This window comes from Poecilia mexicana, unplaced genomic scaffold (genome assembly GCF_051168715.1).
Source record: "Poecilia mexicana isolate PSO_F unplaced genomic scaffold, ASM5116871v1 scaffold_23, whole genome shotgun sequence".
NCBI lineage: Eukaryota > Metazoa > Chordata > Actinopteri > Cyprinodontiformes > Poeciliidae > Poecilia > Poecilia mexicana.
Window position 1 is genome coordinate 3,154,459 of NW_028263392.1, and position 23,309 is coordinate 3,177,767.

Here is a 23,309-nt window from a genome sequence, read left to right on the forward strand (position 1 = left end):
CCATGGCGTGAATCTAATGCAAATCTATACGATCAGCCATTTCTTACAAGCAAGTCCTTTGCTACTAGGGATCCGCCAATTTATCGGCGCCAATTTCCTTAATTTCGGGAGATTGGTGAAGCCAAACGTATCTCATCTTGTCTACCTCAACAAAGGTCTAAAAATAAACCACTGTCCTCTTTCTCCTGTGAAACAGGTTTCACTGACAGTCCAGCCACCAGGACATGTCTGCATTTAACAATAGTCACCCCACTGTTGCCAACTCAGCAACTTGTGTTTAGCAACATTTAAGATGAAAGTAATTGGTAATGGCAGATCTGACATTAAGATTGGCAACTAGCTGGAAAACTGCAATCGGTGCACCCCTATTTGTTACCAATAAAACCCATTGAGCTAAGAAAAGTGCAACTCAAAATCTGGAAATAAAGAGTCTTTATTTGAGAGTGTAAGCAAGTTTCACATAAAAAAATATAAGATACAAGAAGGGAGCTTAAACCATGTTAGGTTTCCTTTTACAGCAGTGGATCAGTAACAGAAACATCATGAAAATTAGCTTAACTGTGTGTTTAGTGTTGCATGTGTGCAGACCTTGGATGTATATCACGGATTTTATTAAAGTAGTTTGGGTAATCAGACATGATCTATGTTGTGGAACATTTAAAGAAAACTACTAAGCTACAGGGCAACTCTACTAACAGTGAGACTGGGTACCACTCCAGACTTCCACACAATAGCTGATACAGTGGAGACAAGTTGGAACAAAAAAAAAAGACAGAGTAAAAGTTGGATTATCATCAGATGTGGTGATTCACACAGCTATGTGGAGAGTGATGGGGCAGTGGTCGCTCCCCATCGCCTTGTTACGGATCTTACTATCGCACAGGCCTGGCAGCAGGGAAGACGAGAGCAGGAAATAGTCGAGCCGCCAGCCCACGTTCTTAGACCGGGAATTCATCATGTAGGTCCAGAAGGTGTAGGCGTTGGCCCGCTCCGGGTAGAGCTCACGGAAGCTGTCCACGAAGCCGGCCGCCAGCAGCTGGCTGAACCCTTCGCGCTCCTCCGGGGTGAAGCCCGCGTTCTTCTTGTTGCCCTTCGGGTTCTTCAAGTCGATCTCCTGATGCGCAACGTTGAGATCGCCGCACAGCACCAGGGGCTTCTGGATGTCGAGCTCGCTCAGGTAAGCTCGGAAGTCTATGTCCCAGGTTTTACGGTAATCTAGGCGGACGAGGCCTCTGCTCGCGTTGGGGACATAGGCCGTCACGAGGTAGAAGTTTGGGAACTCGGCTGTGATGACGCGCCCCTCCTTATCATGCTCCTCTTTGCCTGGAGAATTAGATTTTGTTTTTTTCAGTCATCACTTCCAAAGTCCAGAAACATGTCAAACAGCAGGAGGTCCTGAGGACTAAAGCAGAAAACCACAGGTATAAACTAAGTATCAACACAACAACCCATTACTCACCAATACCATACGTGACTTTGAGAGGTTCAGTCTTGCACAGCATGGCTACACCACTGTAGCCCTCCTTGTCATTGGATGCAGCCCAGTATTTGTGGGGGTACTCGGGCATGGACGTGATCTCGGCAGGAAGGGCTTTCTCTGAACACTTTGTCTCTTGGAGGCACAGAACATCTGGCGCCTCCTCACGCACCCACTGGGAATGACAAGCATGATGATTAGCTTTTATTTAGTTTTTTTTTTTTATAAGACTGAGTGAACTTTTATTGCAAACTCACATCCAGTCCGTTCTTTTTAACCCACGCCCTGAGCCCGTCTACGTTCCAGGAGGTGATCTTCATGTTGGCGCTACGGCCATCTTTGCTCGTCATTTTGTCAGGGGGGTCTTCGTACAATACAGGGGCTTCTGGTTCCTTGGATTTCTTGGCTTTTTTTGCAGAAGCTGAAGGGAGATCATAAAGGGATTATATTGGATGGTGCATTTAGTGTTTTTTCCTCCCTCTGTTCATGAAATCTTTATTGGGAACTGCAATTTTTTGTTTTAGTACCAGAGCCTGTATCATTCTCCCCATCAGCAGACGTATCATCTGTCTTCTTGCCTCTCTTCATGTTGGAACTGGCTCTGCAAGCAAACACACCTCGCACACACACAGCACGCACACACAGCAGCACCCGCGCCGCTGGAGAAAAAAAAACTAAATGTTAAAAATCAACTGTAAATAAAGCAAGACAATTCTAAAGTTAATCTATTTTCTAGTATAGTGTAGAATCACTGCAGTCAGTCAACGCTTTGCAAAATTCAGATCAGAAACCAAACTTCCAACCAGTGCATCTCCAATTTTGAATCCTATTACAAAAGCTAACATTTTTTGAGGGCCAATGCTGATTACAGGTTTTCGCTCAAGTTTTGACATGATGACTCTGATTCTTTCCCTCAGATAAAAAAAAAAAAAGATTATCAAACTGCATGTTCCTAACTTATGTTGGGAAAGCTTCACAATATTTTAAATCACTATCATCTCTGCAATTTCAATCAGTGTAACATATAGATAACAAAAGATTGAGTATAATATTTAGTCAGCAGTAATAACTTAGGGTCCAAACTAAAACCAATTTGAGCATATTGACAGACTTTCCCTGGTTTCTATACATTAAGCACATACATTTATACATTGAGTATAATTATGCTACAAATTAAAACAATAATAAGCAAGGAGCTACTTTACTTTTATTGTTTTTATTCTTGTACGAGAATCCATCATCAATGTGATTGGAGACCATATTTGTGTAGTTGGACTATCATAAAAAGGAGATCTAAGTGTGTGCGCATGCTCAAGTTGGTAAAATACCTGTGGCAGTTTGAGGATTTGAGAAACACGAAACGTGGCTTGAAGCCTTAACAGATTGAGTCCTAAAATACAATACCGGAAACTCATGTTCGTGTGTCATTTGATTGTGATGAAGAGTAATGTCTGTGCAAATATCATGCCCGGTTAAAGATATGGCAGTAAAAAACTGTAACGGAAAGACGAAGTGGGCTACTAGGCTTTTCTCCGTGATAATTTTGTTCAGCTATTACCAACATGTGCTAAAGCTAGCTGTGGCTCTAACAAAGAAGCAGCAGGCGGCCTGCACAAGGAATGAATGACAGAGGAACGACCAGCGAGTAAAGCAAGCTTCTCATTAGCTCGATAATTTCCTCAACAAATGCAAATGTGGCTAATTAGGTTTTTTTGTTCACTTTTGGCGCGTTTTAGGAAAAGGACATGCAAATGTAATCTTACTCGCACTTTCACAACAGGATGCAGAGCCCAGACGAGCCGCAGTTCTCAGTCAACCTCAGTCACTCCCCCCAAACATAACAGCGCTCAATGTGACCACGCTGCTTGGACTTAATAGCTGTCTTCACATGTGCCTGAAAAACTACCAGGAAAATAAATAAATAAATAAAACAAATTTTCATTACGTATTAACAAAGAAAACCGAATACCTAGTAATTGGAAGTATTTAACAATATTCTGCCATGTTTTGTTGTTAAACAAGTGGTTAGACTAAGCTTTTTTTTCTTTCTTTCCTTTTGATAAGGCGAGTTAACAGCTCTTTATGTTTGGGTCCTTAGTTATGTCTATGGAGTCACTCTCGGCTGCAGACGTTCAGAACTACTATGTGAAAATTAATGTGGCGTGAGAGGAAGAAAAACAAACCTAAATACTCGGTAAAACTTTTTTTGATACTATAAAAATATAAAACAATATTCGAGCGCTTATTCGAGCTGAAGCAAGAGGAGGCGCTAACGACACAGCTGCTGTTAATCCCTTAATTAGGGAGATATTGCTCGTCTCTGCTCTAAAGAAATTAACGTCTGGTACAAACTCACAAATAATTGTGTAAAATATATATGCTATGTAAGGATATTTTGACTAAAAGTCTAATATGTAACTATCAAGCTATAAATGACTGATAAAAACTGGGTTTTTTAGATTTAACTCCAACTTCTTTTATGTTGTTTCCATCATAGCACCTGTAGTACAGACTGTTTTACTGTGTTAGTCAAGTTAAAGTGGGGTTTTCAGGCTCTGTATACAGGAACCAGCATTTAGAGTCATGGCTACAGGTACAGTATGTCGTTATATAAGATAATCTGAGCTGCATATTAATATCTAAAAATCTGTCCTGGCAATGGTTGACAATGTTAATTTTTTTTTTCTTTGTTCCTATATCATTTGAACAGTGTGGTGGTAAGAAAGTATTTACTCCACTTGCAGTTATTGTGTGTTTGTTCCCCCCACACAGACACACACTTAATATTTCAGATTCATATCAGATAACTTTAAGTTTTTAAACAACTTTGTAATTGAATTTTTTAGGTAAATGGTGCGGAATGAGCACAAAAATACTTTACTAGGACATGTAAGATAACTTTAAATAGGCTAAAAGATCTCAAACAGCAAAGCATCAGATCCTAAACTAAAGAAATTTAAGATGAGACAATCTCTGACATTTGTCAGTGTTTAAAGGTGACACTAATTTCAATGGAATAAATACTGAAAAGAGGTGAACCTTCCCAGGATTTCACTCTACCAAAATTGTTTTTCATCCAAAATTCATCCAGGAGGTTCCAACATAACCAAGAAGAACATCTTAAACACTGGCCCAGATAAGGTCAGACATTCTGATTCAACAATAAGAAAGCAAAATTATGTGATATTTCAGAGGTCAAAGCTAGAGGGATGGTCAGACAGCCTCCAAAGAACTACAAACCTTTAATCAGGCTATGAGCACTGACTTGTTTTGTAGACATTAAAACATTTAATATCATCATTCATTTCTTTTTTTTTTGTTAGTTGCCATGACTGTTGTTATTGGATTCGAAGGAAGCGCCAACAAAATTGGCATCGGCATCATAAGGGACGGTGAAGTCCTGTCTAACCCCAGACGGACATACATCACACCGCCGGGCCAAGGCGAGCGCCGTTAACGCGTCTGACAAACCAGTCTCATCCGATTCTTCTTTTTTATTAAACACTTTTTATTCTTCGCCTCAGGGTTCATGCCCAGTGACACGGCCAGGCATCATCGCGCAGTCATACTCACTGTCCTGAAGGAGGCGCTGGAGCAAGCGGGGCTGAAGCCGGCAGACATTGACTGTGTGGCGTACACTAAAGGTAGCAAACATGATTTTCATTGATTACAGTAGAAAAACAACAAGCTAAAGCTACATAAATATATCTTTGTTTAGCTCTCATCAGCCCCTCTCTCTCCTTGTCCCTCAGGGCCTGGTATGGGAGCCCCTCTGGTCACGGTGGCCCTCGTAGCGCGCACCGTGGCCCAGCTGTGGGGGAAGCCCCTGCTGGGGGTCAACCACTGCATCGGACACATCGAGATGGGCCGACTCATAACCCAGGCCAACAACCCCACCGTGCTTTACGTCAGCGGGGGAAACACTCAGGTGGGCTTCCAGCCTCATCACTCTGGTGTTTTATAGCCGGTGTTCAGAATCAGCTGGTAACCAGCCAGTTCAGGATGATCCTCACTGAGAGCTGATGTCTGGAGTCTGATATCAGTGTTTAGAAGTGTTAGTATTTCCAGACTTCATCCGTTTTATGCTATTGATTTAATGTTGGGTTTGTTCATCCATCTTTTTTGTCCTTTCTCATGTTCTTCCTTTCCTTTTGTCTCATGTTTTTCCTTCCTTTATCTTTCTTTTATCCCCCTTGCTTATTTTTTTCCCGCATTACGTTTTTGCCTTCCTTGATTATGTCTTTCATCCTTCTCTTTTCTTCATTTTCCCTCCCTCATGTTCTTCTTTTCTTGCTTTTCTCTTGTTCTTCACTCATTTCCTTCCTACCTTTTTCATTCCTCCCTTTCTTATGTCTGTTTTTCTTTCTTTCCTTCCTTCCATCCTTCCTTAGTGTCTGTCCTTATTTTCCTCTTCCCGTGTCATTTCTCCTTTCTCTTTATTGCTTTCTTTCTTGTGTCTTTTTCATCTTTGCTTCTTTTATGTCCTTCTTTCCTTTTCTCTTTAGGTTTTCCTTCCTGACTTTATCTGTTCTTTCCATTCCCAGAGTAAAGTCGACCCATCATAGTATATCTACCATACGTTCATAGAGAACCTCCTTTTGTTATCTGTTTAAAATTAATCTGACGGACTAAGAATTGTGGGAAGTGGAGTCTGGAAGTCTTACAGTGGTAATGTGTTTGCAGGTTATCGCTTACTTAGAGCGGCGCTACAGAATATTTGGGGAGACCATTGACATCGCGGTCGGCAATTGTTTGGACAGATTCGCCAGAGTTATCAAGGTGTGTGTTGGTGACATCGGCCATGTTTTTCTGTCTTACTGTGAACGACGTGGAGGTTAAAGCTCGTTCATGGAACTCTTCCTAGATTTCCAACGATCCCAGTCCAGGATACAACATAGAGCAGATGGCCAAAAAGTGAGTAGAACCCTGAAGAACGTTCAGCACACAGAGAGCCAGAAGGGAAACGCCATGCGTTCTCCTGTGTTTGTTACAGAGGAAGTCGGTACGTGGAGCTGCCGTACACAGTGAAGGGGATGGACGTGTCTTTTTCTGGGATTCTGTCCTTTATTGAGGTTAGTGGAGCACTTACACTTTTTGTTCTATTATAACCTCGAACTAGAGTATTTATTGGGTTTTTTGTGATAAATCTGAAAAAAAAGATTATTAATCGGGCACTCTTCATGTCTAGTCTTCATAAAAAATGGATGAATGGAGATTAATACAGAGTTTATTCATGTTTTTGATTGACCCAGATAATCTTGAAATCTCTCAAAGTCTAGTTTTAACTCCGTGGGGAAAACCACAAACACACAGCACACTTTTCACATTTTTTATTATAAGTTATTTTCAAATCATGGCGTCTTCTTTCTACTTCATAACGATGATGATCTACTGAAATATTAAAGTTTGCGGTTCCAGTGTGACAAAATGTACAAAAACCAAAATGAATATGATCAGTAGGCCCTGGAGGAACTGGTCCTGAATATGAACTTATCTTATACACAGCTCTGTCTTCACACAGTTTATGTTTCAGCTGTTTTTGTATGTTTTTGAGTTGTGACCGATCACCAGACTTAAAGGCTCTTTTTGTTATTCAGCAGAGTTTTTAACAATATCTTCAACTATATTTGCTGGAAAGTTGTTTGGTTATTGCTGAAGAAATTCAAGAAGTGTCTAAAGATTCTACATAGACGTTATCCTGTTAATAGTAAAATAATATAAATATCACCCAAATGTAGACCATCTGTGTTCCTTTTTCTTACAACTCTGAGAAAACCATCACTCATTTTTCCTGAGACTGCTCTTATATTCAAATATTTTGGAAATTTTTTATTTTTTTTACTCCTAAAAAGAAAATTGAAAATACATGTACCGTTTAACTTTAAAACTATATTATGTGGCTTTTTCTGTTTAAAGTCTTTGTTATAAACTTAATATTAACTTTAGCTGAATTTAATATCCACAGCTGCAAATTTCTTAAGTGGAAACTCAAATTGAATGCCTTCTGTGCCTGTTTCTTCATATTTGTGTTCTCTGAAGTATTGTACCAAAGCTAAGGCTTTAAAGACTACTGCAATTTGCAAAGAATTTATCATGTAATCTGCCCTAATTTGCTGTATTTAACCTCTTCCTGTTTGTAATTTTTGCTTTTATACCTTCCTTAACCCTCGTCATTCTTTTAGTTACTGTTTATGTAACTTGTTTTACATATTATTGTAAATTTAAAAAAAAAAGAAGAAGAAAGCGCTAATTTTCATTTAGAATAGCGGTTCTCTACGTGGGTGGTACCGCCCCCCGGGGGGCGTTCAGAGGACGGCATGGGGCGCTGGCGGAAATTTTTTACAAAAGGGGGGCGCTGGGATTCCTTTGGGGGGCGTTTGGTCTAAAGTAAACTTTATACCTTAAATGCACAACAACGCCAGTTTAGACTTTGAGCAACTTGGTAAAACTGTATTGTGTAACATTAAAACATGCTTGGCTGCAACTGTATCGATGGCAGCTCTTCTATTCAGTGTTTGTTAGCTTTTGGCGCAGCTCCGCTCCTGCTACTGGAAGCTTCACCGCATCAGTTCAGCGTTAAACCGGCTGATGACGTTGCTGTGATTCACTTTGTCTGGTATTTTTGTACATTTGTTTTGGCAGTTCTGTGATCATGTCAAAGCAGCAACTTATATTAAAAAGTGTTTTATTTCCGTTTGAAAGCTGCCCGCTTCCATGGAAGGACAACAGAAAATCGATCCTATAAACATGTAATTACTAAAATCACGATACCCTCTGAAAAATGAACCCATTTAAATAAAGAAATCCCTCCATGGTGATACCACGATAGTGAGCGTTCATTTTATAACGTTAACATCGGTGCTGTAAGTGGTCCGGTATGAAACGGGTGACACAGAACAACAGAACCACAGCACTTTTAAATTTCAATAATCAGAACACCGATATTGTTTCCATTGTTTTGAAAGGTTTATGTCAGTCTGTCTTTCCACATCGATACGCTTCCCGAACGCTGCGCAACATAGGGGGTTAAAATAAAAAAAACTGAAAAAACGATGCGCACATTGCGCAAAACTCTGAAACAGGAGTAGCGGAACATAAAACGGAGCGAACTAGATGTGAATGATGGCTTAAAAAACAGAGAATCCGACGCTGAACAGTGAAAAATAAACACATGATGTGAAACACATGACGATTAGGAGGCGCAGCAGGTGATGAGTGAAGATTAATGATGGTCAATAAACGATAAAATAAATCTAACAACAGGAAAGAAACTAAAGTGAACACAATAAACCGAGAGGACAATACTAATCAAAGGAAACTAAATGGAAATGCATGAGGAACAAATTGCAAGAATAAACTAAGAAACTAAAGTAAATACAGAGGAATAAACTGGTATGGCAAGACCTTTAGAGCAATAATTAATACAGAGGACGGTATGGAAAGAATAAACAGACTGTTTCCAGATAAAGGGTGAAATAATATTATTGAAGTGCCATTGGTTTGTTGAGACCACATCTAATACTGAGAATAAATATCTTACAGACCATAACAGTAAAGAACTTATCACTTATTTATGGTTTTAATTAGATTTGATATATTTATTTATTCAATATTATTTTTCATGTCAGTGTCAATGTCATGAGGCTGATGACTCCATGACACTTTCAATTTGACTCATTAGGATTTGATTAAGAACCAGATTTGTTCATTGTAATTTCTGTGCAGTAAAACTATTAATCTATAAATCAATAGACAGGTCTATATAAAGATATAATCCATGTTTCTGTCTCATATTTGTACGGCATTAAAATGACCTGGAACTTTGTTTTTCCACTGAAAGCTCTGGTTTGCACAGTAAATGCCATGTGGGTGAAATTTTATGGATGATACTCTGATGTCCCATTCTCCTGAAGGCAGCACAGAGCTGCACCACCAGAAACCGACAGAAACACTGAAGAGAAGATCTATGATTAATGTAGTTACAGTTCTATCCATGTTTTAATGTTGCAGAGCTCAGTGGTTTTGCAAATAGATCAAAGTTTAAACTGGCATGTTGAACATCTTTTATCTGGTCATTTTGTGGAATATTTAACAACTAGAAAATGAGAAAGAACAAGAATATTTTTTCCACTCTGACTGGCTGCTGTTAGGCCTACCGATTTTTAACTTTAATGTTCATTGCATTTTTTGTAGACACCTGTGAAAATAATTTCTATTCCCATGGCTTTTTTGTTCTCTGGGAAATTATTTTTGATGATAAATACAGAAACAAGCATAAAACTTAAAACATCTACAATAGTGATAGTAGCATTAATAATAAAATAATGTGCAAAGTATCCTACAAATTCTTTGGTGGGGGGTGCTGGCCCAAAAAGGTTGAGAAACACTGATTTAGAACAAGCACATGCTAGCAGCAGTCACGACGGAGACATTTCTTCACACTCAAACCCCCTTATCATGGAAACAACAGGAAGAAGTCCATATGATGCAGCTTTTAAATTGAATGCCATCGATCTGGTAGTACAGGAGGGAAATAGAGCCGCTGCACATAAGCTCAGTGTGAACTGATCCATGGTTCGGCGTTGGAGACGCAGGGCATAATATATCCAATAATAGCTCCAGAAAGCAAGCAAGGAAGGACAAACAGGACTGGACTCAAAAACAGGAAGGAATTAAGAGAAAAACAAGAGAGGAAGGAAGAAAGAAAAGACTTAAACTGTTTGATTTCTCAGGTCTAATTATTTTTTGCTGACAGGAAGCTGCTAATAAAATGCTGAGCTCTGGTCAGTGCACCGCAGAGGATCTGTGCTTCTCCCTTCAGGTACTCTGAACCACTTGGTAGCTGATTCAAATGAATAGATGGAAAAGTGTTTCCATTTGTGATGAAACGATAAGATTATTTGACATGAATATAAAATGAGTGACGTGCAGCACCTTCCCATTACCCCTGCAGGAGACGGTGTTCGCCATGCTGGTGGAGATCACAGAGAGGGCCATGGCTCACTGCGGCTCCCAGGAGGTCCTGATTGTCGGAGGAGTGGGCTGTAAGTTTATCAGTTCAGTAGCTTTGTTCACAGATGCTGTCGTCCCATTATATTAATAGAAGGTTGAGTGGAAGGAAAAACTGTCAGAAATGTACACTAAGAGGCATTTCAGGAGTTTGGGATATAGACAATCGCTGGGCAGAAATGACTCAGTATGTCCTTCACAATACATGAATACATAAAATATCCATACATAAATAGAAACATATATATTTAAATATATATAGTAGGTCATTATCTATTTGACTTCCATCCATTTTATTCTCTCCCATAGTCTTTGCTGACAGACTATATGTCATAAAGGCTCAATTCCCAGAGCTGCTGCTCATTTGCATTCTGAGATTTGGATAGAAAACTCATTAGGCAACATTCATGTTTGTGGTTACTTCTGAACACCAAACAACCATAACTAACAAAGTTAAGCTGAGAAAACTAAATGATCAGAGTGATGCTACCTTCACATTCGTCTTGTAAAAAACAGCATTCAGTTCAGTTTCTTTTAAAAAGACTGAAATGAGGTCTTTTATAAAATGCATCTCAACGTGGGCTAAAACAAAGTTGCTAAAAACATACAACTTTCTGTTAGTAATGAACTGCTGCCTTCAAGTATTTGTGCAAATCCCTGAGTTTCTTTTCTTACAAAACATGAAGGAAGCAACATGTTTCCTCCACAGGTAACCTGCGTCTGCAGGAGATGATGGGGGTGATGTGCAAAGAGAGAGGAGCCAAACTGTTTGCTACAGACGAGCGGTAAACAAACCCATCCACCATGACACAGCCGTTTCCATAGGAACACACATTTGCAGTTAACTGTGTGGTAGAAATACAGTAACTGCAGTGGTAATAAATGCTGAAACTTGAGTGTTTCCAGATGTCAACCACACTAAACATTTAAAAATATTATAAATGTTTTTTACTTTGGATTCAGGATCCGAGTCTCCAGATACAAACCACTTGGTGTAAACAAGATCTTTCTATTATGAAGTTAAAAAGCATCAGGTTGTTTAGGTTTGTGTGCTCTGACCCAGATTCTGCATAGATAACGGAGCGATGATCGCTCAGGCGGGTTGGGAGATGTTCCGAAGCGGCTACGTCACAGAGCTGGAAGACTCTTGGATCACACAAAGGTAACGGCAGCAGCTACAGTCCCAGGATTTCTGTCTCAGTATCTATGGATGACCGATGGTAGCCTGTTGATCACTGCTCCAGGTACAGGACTGATGAAGTAGAGGTGACGTGGAGAGACTGAGGAGCAGCCTGGCTCTGGAATCTCACTGGGCTCAGAAAGGGAAATGCAAATAAAGTATTTTTTATATAATTTACTCCCGTTTCAAAGGTTAGTTTTTGTAAGCTTAAAGTGAATATGGTAAGACACAAAGCATTACATATGAGGGGGAATTAAGCTAGTCTCTACAGCAGGCAGCAAATCAAATGTAGTCAAACTCTCAAAGTTTATTCATTTTTATTAAGCAATACTTTCTTGCGTCCCTTCTCCTTCTCCAGTGTAATTTTTGCTTTAATTCAAATAAATTTTCAAAAGCTACCACACAGAACATTGTGACATCCCTTATGGATTCAAACATTCACCCTATAGGAACCAAATAAAAAATAATTATGAGAACACAGCATTAAGATCTGTAGGGTAAAGGGTGAACTGTACTGTGCCGTTAACTACACCCCTCTGTAAACTGAAGACATGAAACTGACAACCCTTGCATTCATAAACAACAAAACTCAAGTAGGTACAGGACATTCTTCTGGTTTCCAATTCAAAACAGGGAAAAAAATTCAGAGGGCTTCTCACACACACATTGGTCAGTTTTAAACAAAGTGCTGATTGACCACTCGCTTTGCAGAGGACAACATTGAATAAAACTGCAACTTTCAAAAACAGGGAGAAAATTAATTAAATTAGACTCCTTGGAGATTGTTAAAAGAAAATAAACAGTGTAGGAGGGGAAAAGACCAGCTTTACAGGAAGAAGCTAAAATGGGAATGAGGTGATTATTTAAGGCAGGCTTTCTGTAAGGCGTTAAAAAAAGTCCATTGCTGTAAGATCTCAAAGGAGTTAGTCCAAAGTGTCTCAGTGTGGCTTTATGTGAAGACATCATGAAGACATCATCCTGAGTGCAGCTTGTGAGGATGGGACTCAAATTTGTCCGTCTTCCGTGAGCATAAATGTGCGTGAAGGTGTGTGTGTGTGTGTGTGTGCGTGTGTGTTCTGTAGGCGTTTGATGCTGTGTGTCGGTCACACTGCTAGGCTGGACGCTCCTGGGTCTCCTTATACCACACCACTCTTTTTGGATCTGGAACAATAAAAGCAAATCAGATTCAACTCAACAAAAACTGATCAATACATATGGTTTCATTTTCATGTTTAAATACCAATAAAATGTCTCAAACAAGAAAGGTGATCTGTATTTCTTTCACATTTCTAATTCTACCATACACAGCCTGTAGGAGGCGCCGTGTCAGGTGTACACAAAGGTGCTGCTTACAACAAAACCAGAAGTGATGAACAAAGGTATCAATTCTGAGTGGACAGTTATGAACATTTATAATCATATGTAACCCAATGTTAACAGCAGTTTCAAATGAAAACTTTAAATGCAAATATCAAAATTGGCATGAAAATACTTTTTTATTTAAGCTTTTGTAAATGCTTTGACGGATACCAAGTTGTATTTTAGACCTACTATAAGTGGAGTGTAGCTGTTTTCGTCTGTAGTAAGTGGGCCAAGCGCCATCTTGTGATGTAATCAGGGTAAGTTGAACCATAAACAACCAAAGCTGAGCACAGAGAAGCAGAGGAAGTTGAGAATTCAGTGAAGACTTGAGTGATTTCTCTGCAGTTTGGAGGAAGAATCTAGAAGGAGTGATGAAGAAGAGGGAGCTGGTTCTACTGACGGACTGCAGCCATATTGTTCAGGAAGTAACAATGATTTCAACCTTTCTAGGGAGGAAGGATCTAACAGTGAAGGGTCAGATCCTTCTCTGGAGAGCAGAGAGTTGTCTCCAAATCACTGAATGGTAAACATATCTATGAATATGATAATTCATCTTTAATTCTGGTTTAATTCCAATAATCCAATTACTTTAAAGTGGATTATTATCTGTTTATTACAATTCAGTGATTTGGAGGTAACAAATGTCCAGCTCTAACACTTCCTGCCCAGAAACATTGAAATCATTGTTGCTTCCTGAACAATAAGGCTCAGTAAATACTGCTGCCGCCCTTCAGTAGAACCCTCTTCTGCGTCACTCCTTCCTCTAAAACTGCAGAGAAATCCTCACAACATCCTCTGCTTCTGTGTACTCAGTTTTATTAGTTTGTCACATGGTGGCGCTGGCGTTTGACCCAGCTACTCAGAGGAAAACAGAGACACTCTGCATTTAGACTATTCTATGAGAACTAATTATTAATAGCTTTTGTGTTAACAGAATGAAATCTCAGTGGTTTTGCCATGTCAGTGACACTTTAAGGTTGCATACCATACTCCATAAAATGTAAAATAGTTTAGTCAACTCACCTTTCTTCTGTCTGTTACGGATTATATTCCATTCTAAAAGGGGGAGAAAACCAAAAATTACCAGCTGGTCTCTATTGTCACTTAAAGCCAGTGTGCAGCTGAAGCACCTACCTCTATTGTGATAGTTCAAAGCCTCCACTAGATGGCGACAGCTGAGCAGGAGGTCCCCGTTGGCCTGCTGTGCCTCAGAAGCAGGAACAGGAGTTTCCTCCGGGAGCTGAACTGTGAGAGCTGCGTCATGCTGTAGGTCCACTGGGTGTTTGCTCTCTGTGTCCACTAGAGGGCTAGCAGCAGGGTGAGGGAGGGGCCCCTCTGTGATTGGCTTAGCTTCACTAATAAAACTCAGACCCCACTGGTTCTGCAGCAGGTCCCCGATGGCGGGCCGCTCCTCCTCCAGCGTTCCGCTTGTTGCTCCGGCCTTCACCTTGGAGGCGTAGCTCACGGCCGGCTGCAGCTTGGCAGGACTGTCCTGCACCGGGAAAGCGGGCGGAGGCTTGAGCAGTGACAGACTGTCCTCCACCCACTTCTCCTTCTGATTGGCCTTTAGTGGGCGCTCGCCGGCTCGCAGCGCCCCCTTCTGGCTCTCCCTCCGGACAGTGCGGCCCTTGTGAGGCTGGTTCTTGCGCTCCTTCTCCCTGCGGAAGCTCGGGCCGTGGGCGTGGCTGGGGCCGTTCGGCTCGCACTGGGGGGATCGTTGTCGTGGAGACTGGGCGTTTCCGGAGATGCAGCCGCCGCCTCCTCCTCCGCAGTTTCCCGAACCAGGAGATAGGCGGCGGTTACGGATCTGGGGCTCGGACTTGGTTGCCGACACGAGGACTGCTTGGTCACACAGGGTTTCGGACTCACACACAGTGTTGCTTGCTTCCCATGTACCTGGAATGAAAACGTAGACAAGTCGGTGAAAACATCATTCTGCATTAGGTTGAAACGATTAATCAGATTAATCGTGATTAAACAATTTTTGAAATTAACTAATTTAGTAATCGATTAGGTGAAAATACAGACTTAAAGGCCATTTGCTAAAACAATCATAAGTAATGAAGCCAAAACTGTACAAAAAAAATTTACATTTTGTCCTTTATATGAAAAGCCTTTATTCTACCCAGAACTTCTGAAGTGACATAGTTTTACCTTCAACCGGTTCAAATTCTAAAATCTCCTAGCAAAATTTTTCAGAATTTGAACCAACTGAAGCTTTAATTATAGGACTTGTTCCTGTCCAACTATTCGTTGACAATATGCTTTTAGATTCATCCTTTGCTGAAGGAATGCCGTCGTTTCACCTTAGACAACATGTTTATTTTATTGTAAAAAGTACCATAGTTAAATTATTTGCATCTTTTAATGCATTTCTAATGTGCAAGACTTCAGTGGTTAAATGAAAAATCAGAATAATAAGATTTGTTTTATCCGACTAATCGACAGAATAATCAGTAGAATAATGGATTACTAAACTAACTGCTAGTTGTAGCCACTTCTCTGCTTTAATGCTAGTTTGATCCAACTAGTGATCCATGTTGGCTACAACACAAACCTTCACCTCTCCTCTCATACACTAAAGCTTTGAATTTCTGTCTTTTGAAAAAGGTCCAACCAAGGACTGGGTGATGGGAAGCAAACTGACAGCCCATATTTAGACTTTAGCACAAAAATGTTGAGTAAAAAAACATTTTTATACATTTATATATATATATTTTCACCCAGTCGCCATTTTGAACATTTGTAATTTCAGCTGTTTTGTACCAGCTGAAACCACCCAGAGGGCACTGGGCAGTTCAAACTGACCAGAAACAACTTTGGGTATTCGGACACAAATTGCATTTTCTAAAAAGTGCATAAAACCATGAAAACATAAAAACAAATCTGTTCATAAGATTTGAGCATTTTGGTATTTATCTCAGTTCATAAACTACAATAATCTGTTTATAGTTTATGTACATGAATAATTTTTTTTATTATTGTATCTGGAAGTGGAGCTGATATTCACTAATTTACACCTTTGGTTCTTTGCTTCAATCCTCTTCAGTACACAAGTCAGCCAGTAACAATTTAAAGTAATGATCTAAAATTTTCTATAAGGACATGAGGCAAAGCAACTCCAACATGTAGCATCCAAACCGCAGGATGGATGAATGGATGGACAAAAGGGAATCTAACTGTTCACAAGAATCAAAGATTTTTATAATTCATGTGACAACTGGATGCCTGTTTACAGGTGTGAAATGGAAATCGGAACAAAAGTAAAAGCACACAGGCATGAAATGGGGGGATGCTAACAGGCAAAGGGGCCAATTTATTCGCTTCCATGATTGTGTAAACACACAGTGGGGGTGGATAACACGTTTTCATGTGACTTTACTGTGGAAGTCAGCTCAAAACTCAACAGCAGCTCCCTGTTGTCTCTGCTTTTACCATGTGCAGGAGGGAACAAATTGTACCGGATCAAAATTGCGTGAACAATCTGAAGGACAGTCAATTCATAAAATCCAGATGAGAAGTTGGCGTATTAAAAGGGATGAAACATCAAACATAGCTAGTTTATTGTAGAGATTTTTTTTTTGCGCCGATTTTTTAAAATCAAAACCACACGTTGTAATTCAGATTTCATTGATAAACTCTAAAATTACTTTTAAATGAATTAAAGCGTTATACGAAACAATATCATGCTGCAAATTGGGTCACAGACTCCATCTTGATAAGGAAAAAGAAAAAGATGAATCATAGGATAATGCGTCTACTGGAAAAAGTTGGTTCGTTTTTATATTTTTATTGCTGAGCAGCCACCTTCGACCCACATGACTCAAAAACATGCTGACGTAATTATTGGCTATTTTCGACGGCAAATCGTGCGAAACGTAAATACATGTTACCTAAGCTTAAAGCAATGCGGTTCGGATGGTTGTTGAGTGATGAGTAGAGAGGTGGGACATGTTGGGTACAACCACACTAAACGACCCCCCACCGTTTATAGAAATCCACCGACACAGTTTAACACGTCGCAACAGAAATTTCGGGAAGCTAGCTGGTTTCTTCGAACAGCAGCCTTGACATGCTGCCTTTAGAAGACCAGTTTCGACACAGCGCCACGTTGTGAGCTATTAGCTACGCAGCTCATTTGAAATAGGACAGCCAACAAACACTACTAGCTAGCACCGGCGTTAGCAAACTAGTTAGTAGCGCCTAAGTGGTGCGAACTAAACTCGACGGACCACCTCGTGTTGTTGAATTTTTTTGTAAAAAAATTAATTCAGTTTAATAGTGATAAGACACACAGCCAGGGTTATAACTTAAATACTGAACACCTTTTAAGGCTTAACAGCTAATAGCCGCGCAAAGCGAAGTCAAAGTTTCGTAACCCCCACTCCACCAGCCTCCATTCAAAGCGGTGACCAGGCTGCCTTCGGTATCGCTAGCCCAGATGCTAATCCCGCGGCGAGACAAACTACAAAGCTCTGAAAGTTAACAAACACCAGCAAATGTAAACCAAACAGCTGTTCAAACTCACCAGTTTTGATATGCATGTCTTTCCCGTTCACGTATCGCTGAAGTCAACCCGTTAAGCAACTTTTGTTTACAAGGTTGATTATAACGACGGCTCAGCTTGCCTGAGTGTAACCACCACCCGGAAAACGACACGGGATATGTAAACTGCGAGCGGAAGTCCCTGCAAATAAAGCGGTCCGGCGGGAAACTTGGAGGGAAATTTTTAAAATTTCAAACTGAAGAAAACGCCACCCTGTGTGACGAACACGTGGTGCAAGTAATAGTGCTGTTTATAGATTTAGCGTAAATGGATCCAATTATTACGGTGGCACTGATTATGTAAAATATATTAGATTTACTCTAATAAATACAACAGAAGACACCAATTAATCTTGATGTGTCTATTTCTTCATTAAACTATTTCTAACAAACTTGCCAGCTTTTGAGGTGAGCTTGGAGTAAGAGATGGGTTGTGCACAGACTCACTATTTTTTAAAGTAGCATGCTATGAATTAATCTTTAAAAAATAAGTGGAACCTAAATTTTGATGTCAATACTTTCTCGTGAAAATAGTTGATATAAAGTCAGTGCTTTTTGATTTTCTTTAAGAGACTAATGCAGTTGTCTGGTGATGTGACAGGAGCGGCCTCTGCCTATTGCAACACTACAAACATATCCAGGGAGAATTGTCCAACAACAAGCATGTCTACAAAACCACATGCAGCACTGTGGAAAAAATGTTTCACTTTCAGTGCGGACACTTTCATTATTTGTAGTGAGTTTTATCTGAACAGGATGAGAAAGAGAGGGTTGACCACTGAGCCAAACAAAATCCCAGTGAGCCAAGTTTCCTTCAACTGTAAGTAAAAATAGCTAATGACTAAATCCTTTATGCCTCTGGTACCAAACCCCTTTTGAAGTTGCTCCAGATTTTGATGGAAAAGAAGTGCCAAACAGAACTTGCTCTTTCTACTGGTCTGCATGTGGCATCACCAAACACTGACATGTTTTTAAGTGTAGTGTACTTCAGAAGTGTAGTTCTGAAGTAGACGGACGAAGATGGACGAAGAGGAAGAAGGAAAGTGGCCCAGATAGATGATTAATAGATGGTGGCTAAACACAGATGGAGGATACAGTCTTCAGACAGCGGGATAGGGAATAAAGTCTGGAAATAACATTATTCCATACTCTTAAAATTTAACACTCATTCAGACCTGAAAAATACTGTTTTATCTGCTGTGTTTCATCTGGTGCCTCTTGAGGTCAAAGGCACGGCTGCAGAACTTCTCGCACTGGGAGCATCTGTACTGCCGCCTCACCAAGTGCGGCTCCCTGTGCCTCAGGCGCACTGGGAACAGAGGAAGGGACGCCCTCCGGTGCGGACATGTCGATGCCTCGTCAGATCCCAGGAGTTCTTAAAGGCCTTGCTGCATTCCTCTCAGCTGTACGGCTGCTCGCCTGTGTGGGTGCGCTGGTGACAGGTCACATCTGAGGCCCGCCTGAACGTCTTGCTGCAGTCCGGGCACGTGTGAGAATCCAGCCTGTCATTGATGGGGAAAGGCTGTGGGGCCGGAGTCTTCTTTGCGGTCACCTGGAGTTTGTTGTTCTGCTCTGGGTGACTGTGCTCGATGTGCTGCAGGAGGTACGACTCCTGCATGTGGAAAAACAGACACTCAGAGCAGGAGAACCTGGGTGGAGATCTCAAATGTTGCACCTGTGCAGAATGCACACAAAAATTTCAGCTTGTTATTAGATTTTGGCAAACAGTACTTTGCCAAAATCTAACATTGACATAGATGTTACTGACATGAACTTTAAGTTTGTTTCTCAAGAATAACCTGAAAAACACAGAAAGCAGCGTGTCCATAATCACGTCTATCTTTGATATCTGAGTGTACCTGCCACTGTGCCACCCCAGTGACTCACTCTGGCTCGCAGTCGCAGCAGTAACTTGCCTCACTGCTTTGCATTGAGCAGGTCCGGCGCCGTGTCCGTCACCAGCATCACAAACTCACCGAGGGTTTTGTAATGGAGAACGTCTCGGCGCTGCGCCACCTGCCACATGACCGCAGAGAGCAGCCTGAGAGGACAGCAGTAGGAACACATCTGTTTGTTAGAACAAGAGAAAATATGAACAGGGGTCATATGAGTTTACATGTAAGGTCAAGGTCCTTATAGAAGATCTGGAATAGAACTACTTCTGGACCAAAGTGGTTTTTGTTTTGCGGTGAAGTCCAAAGTTTTATCATAACAAAACAGTTCAGCAGCTTTACTCTGAGAATGTTATGAAAACAATAAGACAGTTATGGAGAGAACAGCTCTAGTCTTTTCAGAATAATATATAACCCAAGGTACATGTTTGATTGCTTTAAGCAACTTACTGCATTTAGGCTTCTAAAATAGGGAACAAAGGGAACTTAAGTGACTTTCAGTGTGGCATGGTTACTGTTGCCTTTTGGGAGGTGAGTATTTCAGAAACTGCTAATCTGCTGGGACTTTCACCCTTGGCCATCACTCTGATCCACAGAGAATCAGCTGAGATTTTTGCTCATTTAAGTTTATACCACTGTGCAACCTGGTGAAGATCAGTTGAATTTTGTCATGACATCCCTTAAAAACAAAAACATATTCGATAGATATTCGAATTTCCCACAAACTTCTCTAAAATTCTGCTGTGCACTTTAATACATCTACAGAGCATTGAATGAGACAAAAGCCAGTAAAGTTAAAACAACACAGTCATTTAAGTATCTACTGTATTTTAGGAAAAATACCTTACTGAAATAGTTTTGCACTACAATGTGCCTTTTATATCAACTGGTTGTACGAATACCAACCTGAATAATTCGCTGTTAGCTGTCGCAACAAGCTAATTATCACTGAAGAGCAAATACTTTACAGACCCGTGTTTTTTCTCTGGCAGTTTTCCATTACAATACGTTTGCACCTTTTAGAAAAGTCACTGATAAACTGCAGTATCTTACCATCCCATTTAAAAACATCTTTCCTTGAACCGGAAACGTTAAGTTCTTTCAAAGTAAAACCCACTCTGTGGAATTTAGGTTGTGTTTTGACAAACCATAAGTTGCATTTACTGCCACCTACTGGGCAAAGTGATAATGACAGGAGAATTTACCCAAATATATACCTGCGTATCAGTTAAATAGCCCCGTAATTAAAAGTAAAATTTTTAATTTTTATACTGTTATATACCTTCCGATGCATTAAATGAATCTACTTCTCTACTTAGAACTGAAGTCTGTAGCAAAGTTAGTTACACATATCACCAGTACCAGTTTGTTGAACATTTTATATACATATATTTTTAAGCCCCTCCCCCCCAAAAAAAAATGTTTGAAAAAATCATAGCAAGCCAGTAAACTTTTAATAATCACTCATTTTAAGGCAAAGCTATTTAGTTTAGCATGCCTGTTAAGTGGAAGATTACAGATTAGCTCCCAGAGCAGGCAGCCCAACTAAATAACGTATATAAAGTACTTATGTCATTCAATAGAGTATATTTGAAAAGACTGGTCAACACTACATTTAGCAGGTGTGTTTAATAAAAATAGAAGTAAACGATTGTTATAAATTATAATACATTTTTGATAACAGGTGAACTATTAAAATGATTGCATAAACATCAATTGTGTGGGATAGAAACTCAAACTGAAATGAGTTTGTTAGTTGGAAGAACATTTTATTCGTTCATGAGTTGTGTGCAAATTGCCAAGAGTTTGCTTAGTTTCCTCCACATCAACATAGTTTTCAATAAATAAAATGTTTCTGCGCTCGCATCATCATTGGTCCCAACACCAGTTACATACTTTTCCTGAATATTATCTGTTCTTTCCAGAAAAAAAAGACACACAAAATTAGAGATTATATAACATTTACAGTGATACCAGAAGCATCTTAAGTAATTTGCTGAGTCTCAAAGATAAAAGTCAGTTGAGATGTTTTAAGGTCCTCAGCAAAAACAACAAAAAAAAAAACTTCAAACTATCATCTGATAGAAACGACAGGGAATCCATCCGATTAGTTATTGAAGAGCTTCTTGCTGAAGTCTGATATGAAGTCAGGATGCCTCGTCTGTAAGACGTGACAATCTTTGGAGCGAGCTGAGGAAAGCTGCTGCGTGGTTCAGTCAAAGCTGGGTTAGCCTTCTGACAGCAGGGTACGAGCAGCACTTGGTTCATCAACAGTCAGTCAAAGGGTTGATCCTGTAACAAGAATATTAGGTTGCACTGAAAAGAAGTCTGAAAAGAACCATTTAAAGAAAATACATAAGTGGAATTACATATGTGGGTTTAATTAAATCAACAGATCTTCACAAGGTTTTAAATTACATAAAACTAAGAGTAAAAAAGAAACACATAGCAGAGACTCAACTAAACAAAGATAAAGCTAGAATATAAAAACTGTGTGGAATAACTATGTACACCTTTGCAGCTTCCACAGGAGTTAAGCTGTAAAAGAAACTGGTTTTATTGTAAACTGGCATCAAACGAGCCGTGAAAACTTTAAATTTTGGCTTTACAGTTTTGGACCGTGTCGTGTATTCTTTATACTTCCAATAACATTTTATGCCTTTTTAATAGCATGATAAAACCTAAATCTTACTTTTATGTTCCAACATGTAAAACCCTAAAAAATGTAGACCGTTGTTTCAATGTCCTGACTGCTGCTACACATCACCTCAAAGCCGTGATGCGCTGTCCGTAAGCAATGGCCGTCTGTGACTCTACACGAATACTGGACACAAGCTAAGACATATAAATGCTTTCAAAGCAAAACTATACCACAAACTTCCATAGCAGTGAGAGATTAAAAAAGTGACTTTGTACTATCCGTCTCCCTGCGTCACATTAATTTCTATTCAGTGTTGTAACTTCCGTAGACCGCGCTGTTAGCTAGAAACTTCTGCGCTCCCTCCTGCTTACCTCTTTACGGGACGATGAAATATACGAAGAGAAACAAAGCGATGTCAAAAAGCAGAAACACCCACAAATCCACCCAGTAGGAGTGTTTCGGTAAGTTAACGGGGCCTCCGTTAGACTTAAACATTTTATCCTCTCCTGAGGAAACCACGGGAGTCGCACCGGGTTTCATCTTTCCAATGGCTGCGACTGGGAGTTACCCGGAAGAGGAGAATTATATCCTTCCTTCAAAATAAAAGCAGTTTTGACAAATAGTGATTTTATACTTCTGTCAAGTTCGGAATAAATAAAAAAAATATATTTTCAAGTTGACTTCGCCCGATACCTACTTCAGCAATCTGTGCAAAAGGCTAATTTTGTATTTTCCTTAACAGTGTCCTTATATTGTGTAAGGTGCTTTACCCTGGTGTGTACAGACAAAGATAGAGATCATAGACAAATCAAAACTGGTTTAGCTTTGTAAAACTCAATTGCATTTAAGATTTTTGAACTGTGGCTACAAGTCTAGTATTTTACAGACTTGAATCTATGTACTGTTAATTCTTAATTTTTAGAATTCTGCCATTTTTGGGGGGCAAAAAGTGACCAAACAGCCAACCAGAATGTAAGCTACAAAAAGCTACAGCAGCGGTGCAAGTTGTCAAGGAACAGTTAACCCAGCATTAGTGGGTGGGTGTGTATATTTGAGGCTTTTTGTCCTCTGCAATCATGAAAGAAAGATAATTTATGTGGAAATAATTCTTGTTTTAGAAAAAGCAGTTTTTGCATTTAGCTGCTCTGGTAATCTGGTCATTGCAACACAGAAGAATCTCAACTGAACAAAAACTCAAATTGC

At 40.0% G+C, this 23,309-nt stretch overlaps 3 protein-coding genes and 1 long non-coding RNA gene across 5 annotated transcripts; 1 reads left to right on the forward strand and 3 right to left on the reverse strand.

Moving 5' to 3' along the window:
* Window positions 1-415: 415 nt before the first annotated feature.
* On the reverse strand, window positions 416-3,349 carry apex1 (apurinic/apyrimidinic endodeoxyribonuclease 1). Of its 2 annotated transcripts, none has more exons than XM_014974616.2 (5): window positions 3,247-3,349; window positions 2,005-2,136; window positions 1,735-1,898; window positions 1,460-1,652; window positions 416-1,323 (listed from the first exon to the last, which is right to left on the reverse strand). In XM_014974616.2, exons 2-5 carry the CDS (start codon window positions 2,063-2,065, stop codon window positions 809-811), a joined length of 933 nt encoding a protein of 310 aa, XP_014830102.1. In that variant the 5' UTR covers window positions 2,066-2,136; window positions 3,247-3,349; the 3' UTR covers window positions 416-808. The 2 variants fall into 2 exon arrangements, with proteins under 2 accessions (XP_014830102.1, XP_014830101.1); XM_014974615.2 differs by having other exon boundaries at window positions 3,241-3,347.
* A 202-nt stretch (window positions 3,350-3,551) lies between these two features.
* On the forward strand, window positions 3,552-11,843 carry osgep (O-sialoglycoprotein endopeptidase). The gene is made up of 12 exons (XM_088003176.1): window positions 3,552-3,671; window positions 4,801-4,920; window positions 5,002-5,121; window positions 5,230-5,405; window positions 6,161-6,256; window positions 6,342-6,391; window positions 6,471-6,549; window positions 10,233-10,298; window positions 10,431-10,521; window positions 11,196-11,271; window positions 11,550-11,648; window positions 11,731-11,843. The coding sequence occupies exons 2-12, from the start codon at window positions 4,806-4,808 to the stop codon at window positions 11,768-11,770; spliced, it is 1,008 nt and encodes a 335-aa protein (XP_087859302.1). The 5' UTR covers window positions 3,552-3,671; window positions 4,801-4,805; the 3' UTR covers window positions 11,771-11,843.
* Window positions 11,844-11,966: 123 nt separating this feature from the next.
* Window positions 11,967-17,718, reverse strand: LOC106930796 (uncharacterized). Its single transcript, XM_015008574.2, has 4 exons — window positions 17,557-17,718; window positions 14,163-14,924; window positions 14,052-14,084; window positions 11,967-12,827 (listed from the first exon to the last, which is right to left on the reverse strand). Exons 1-4 carry the CDS (start codon window positions 17,570-17,572, stop codon window positions 12,778-12,780), a joined length of 861 nt encoding a protein of 286 aa, XP_014864060.1. The 5' UTR covers window positions 17,573-17,718; the 3' UTR covers window positions 11,967-12,777.
* A 3,495-nt stretch (window positions 17,719-21,213) lies between these two features.
* Window positions 21,214-22,739, reverse strand: LOC106930793 (uncharacterized). Its single transcript, XR_001420936.2, has 2 exons — window positions 22,478-22,739; window positions 21,214-21,757 (listed from the first exon to the last, which is right to left on the reverse strand). It is a non-coding gene; the product is annotated as an uncharacterized LOC106930793 (long non-coding RNA).
* Between the last annotated feature and the right edge of the window lie 570 nt (window positions 22,740-23,309).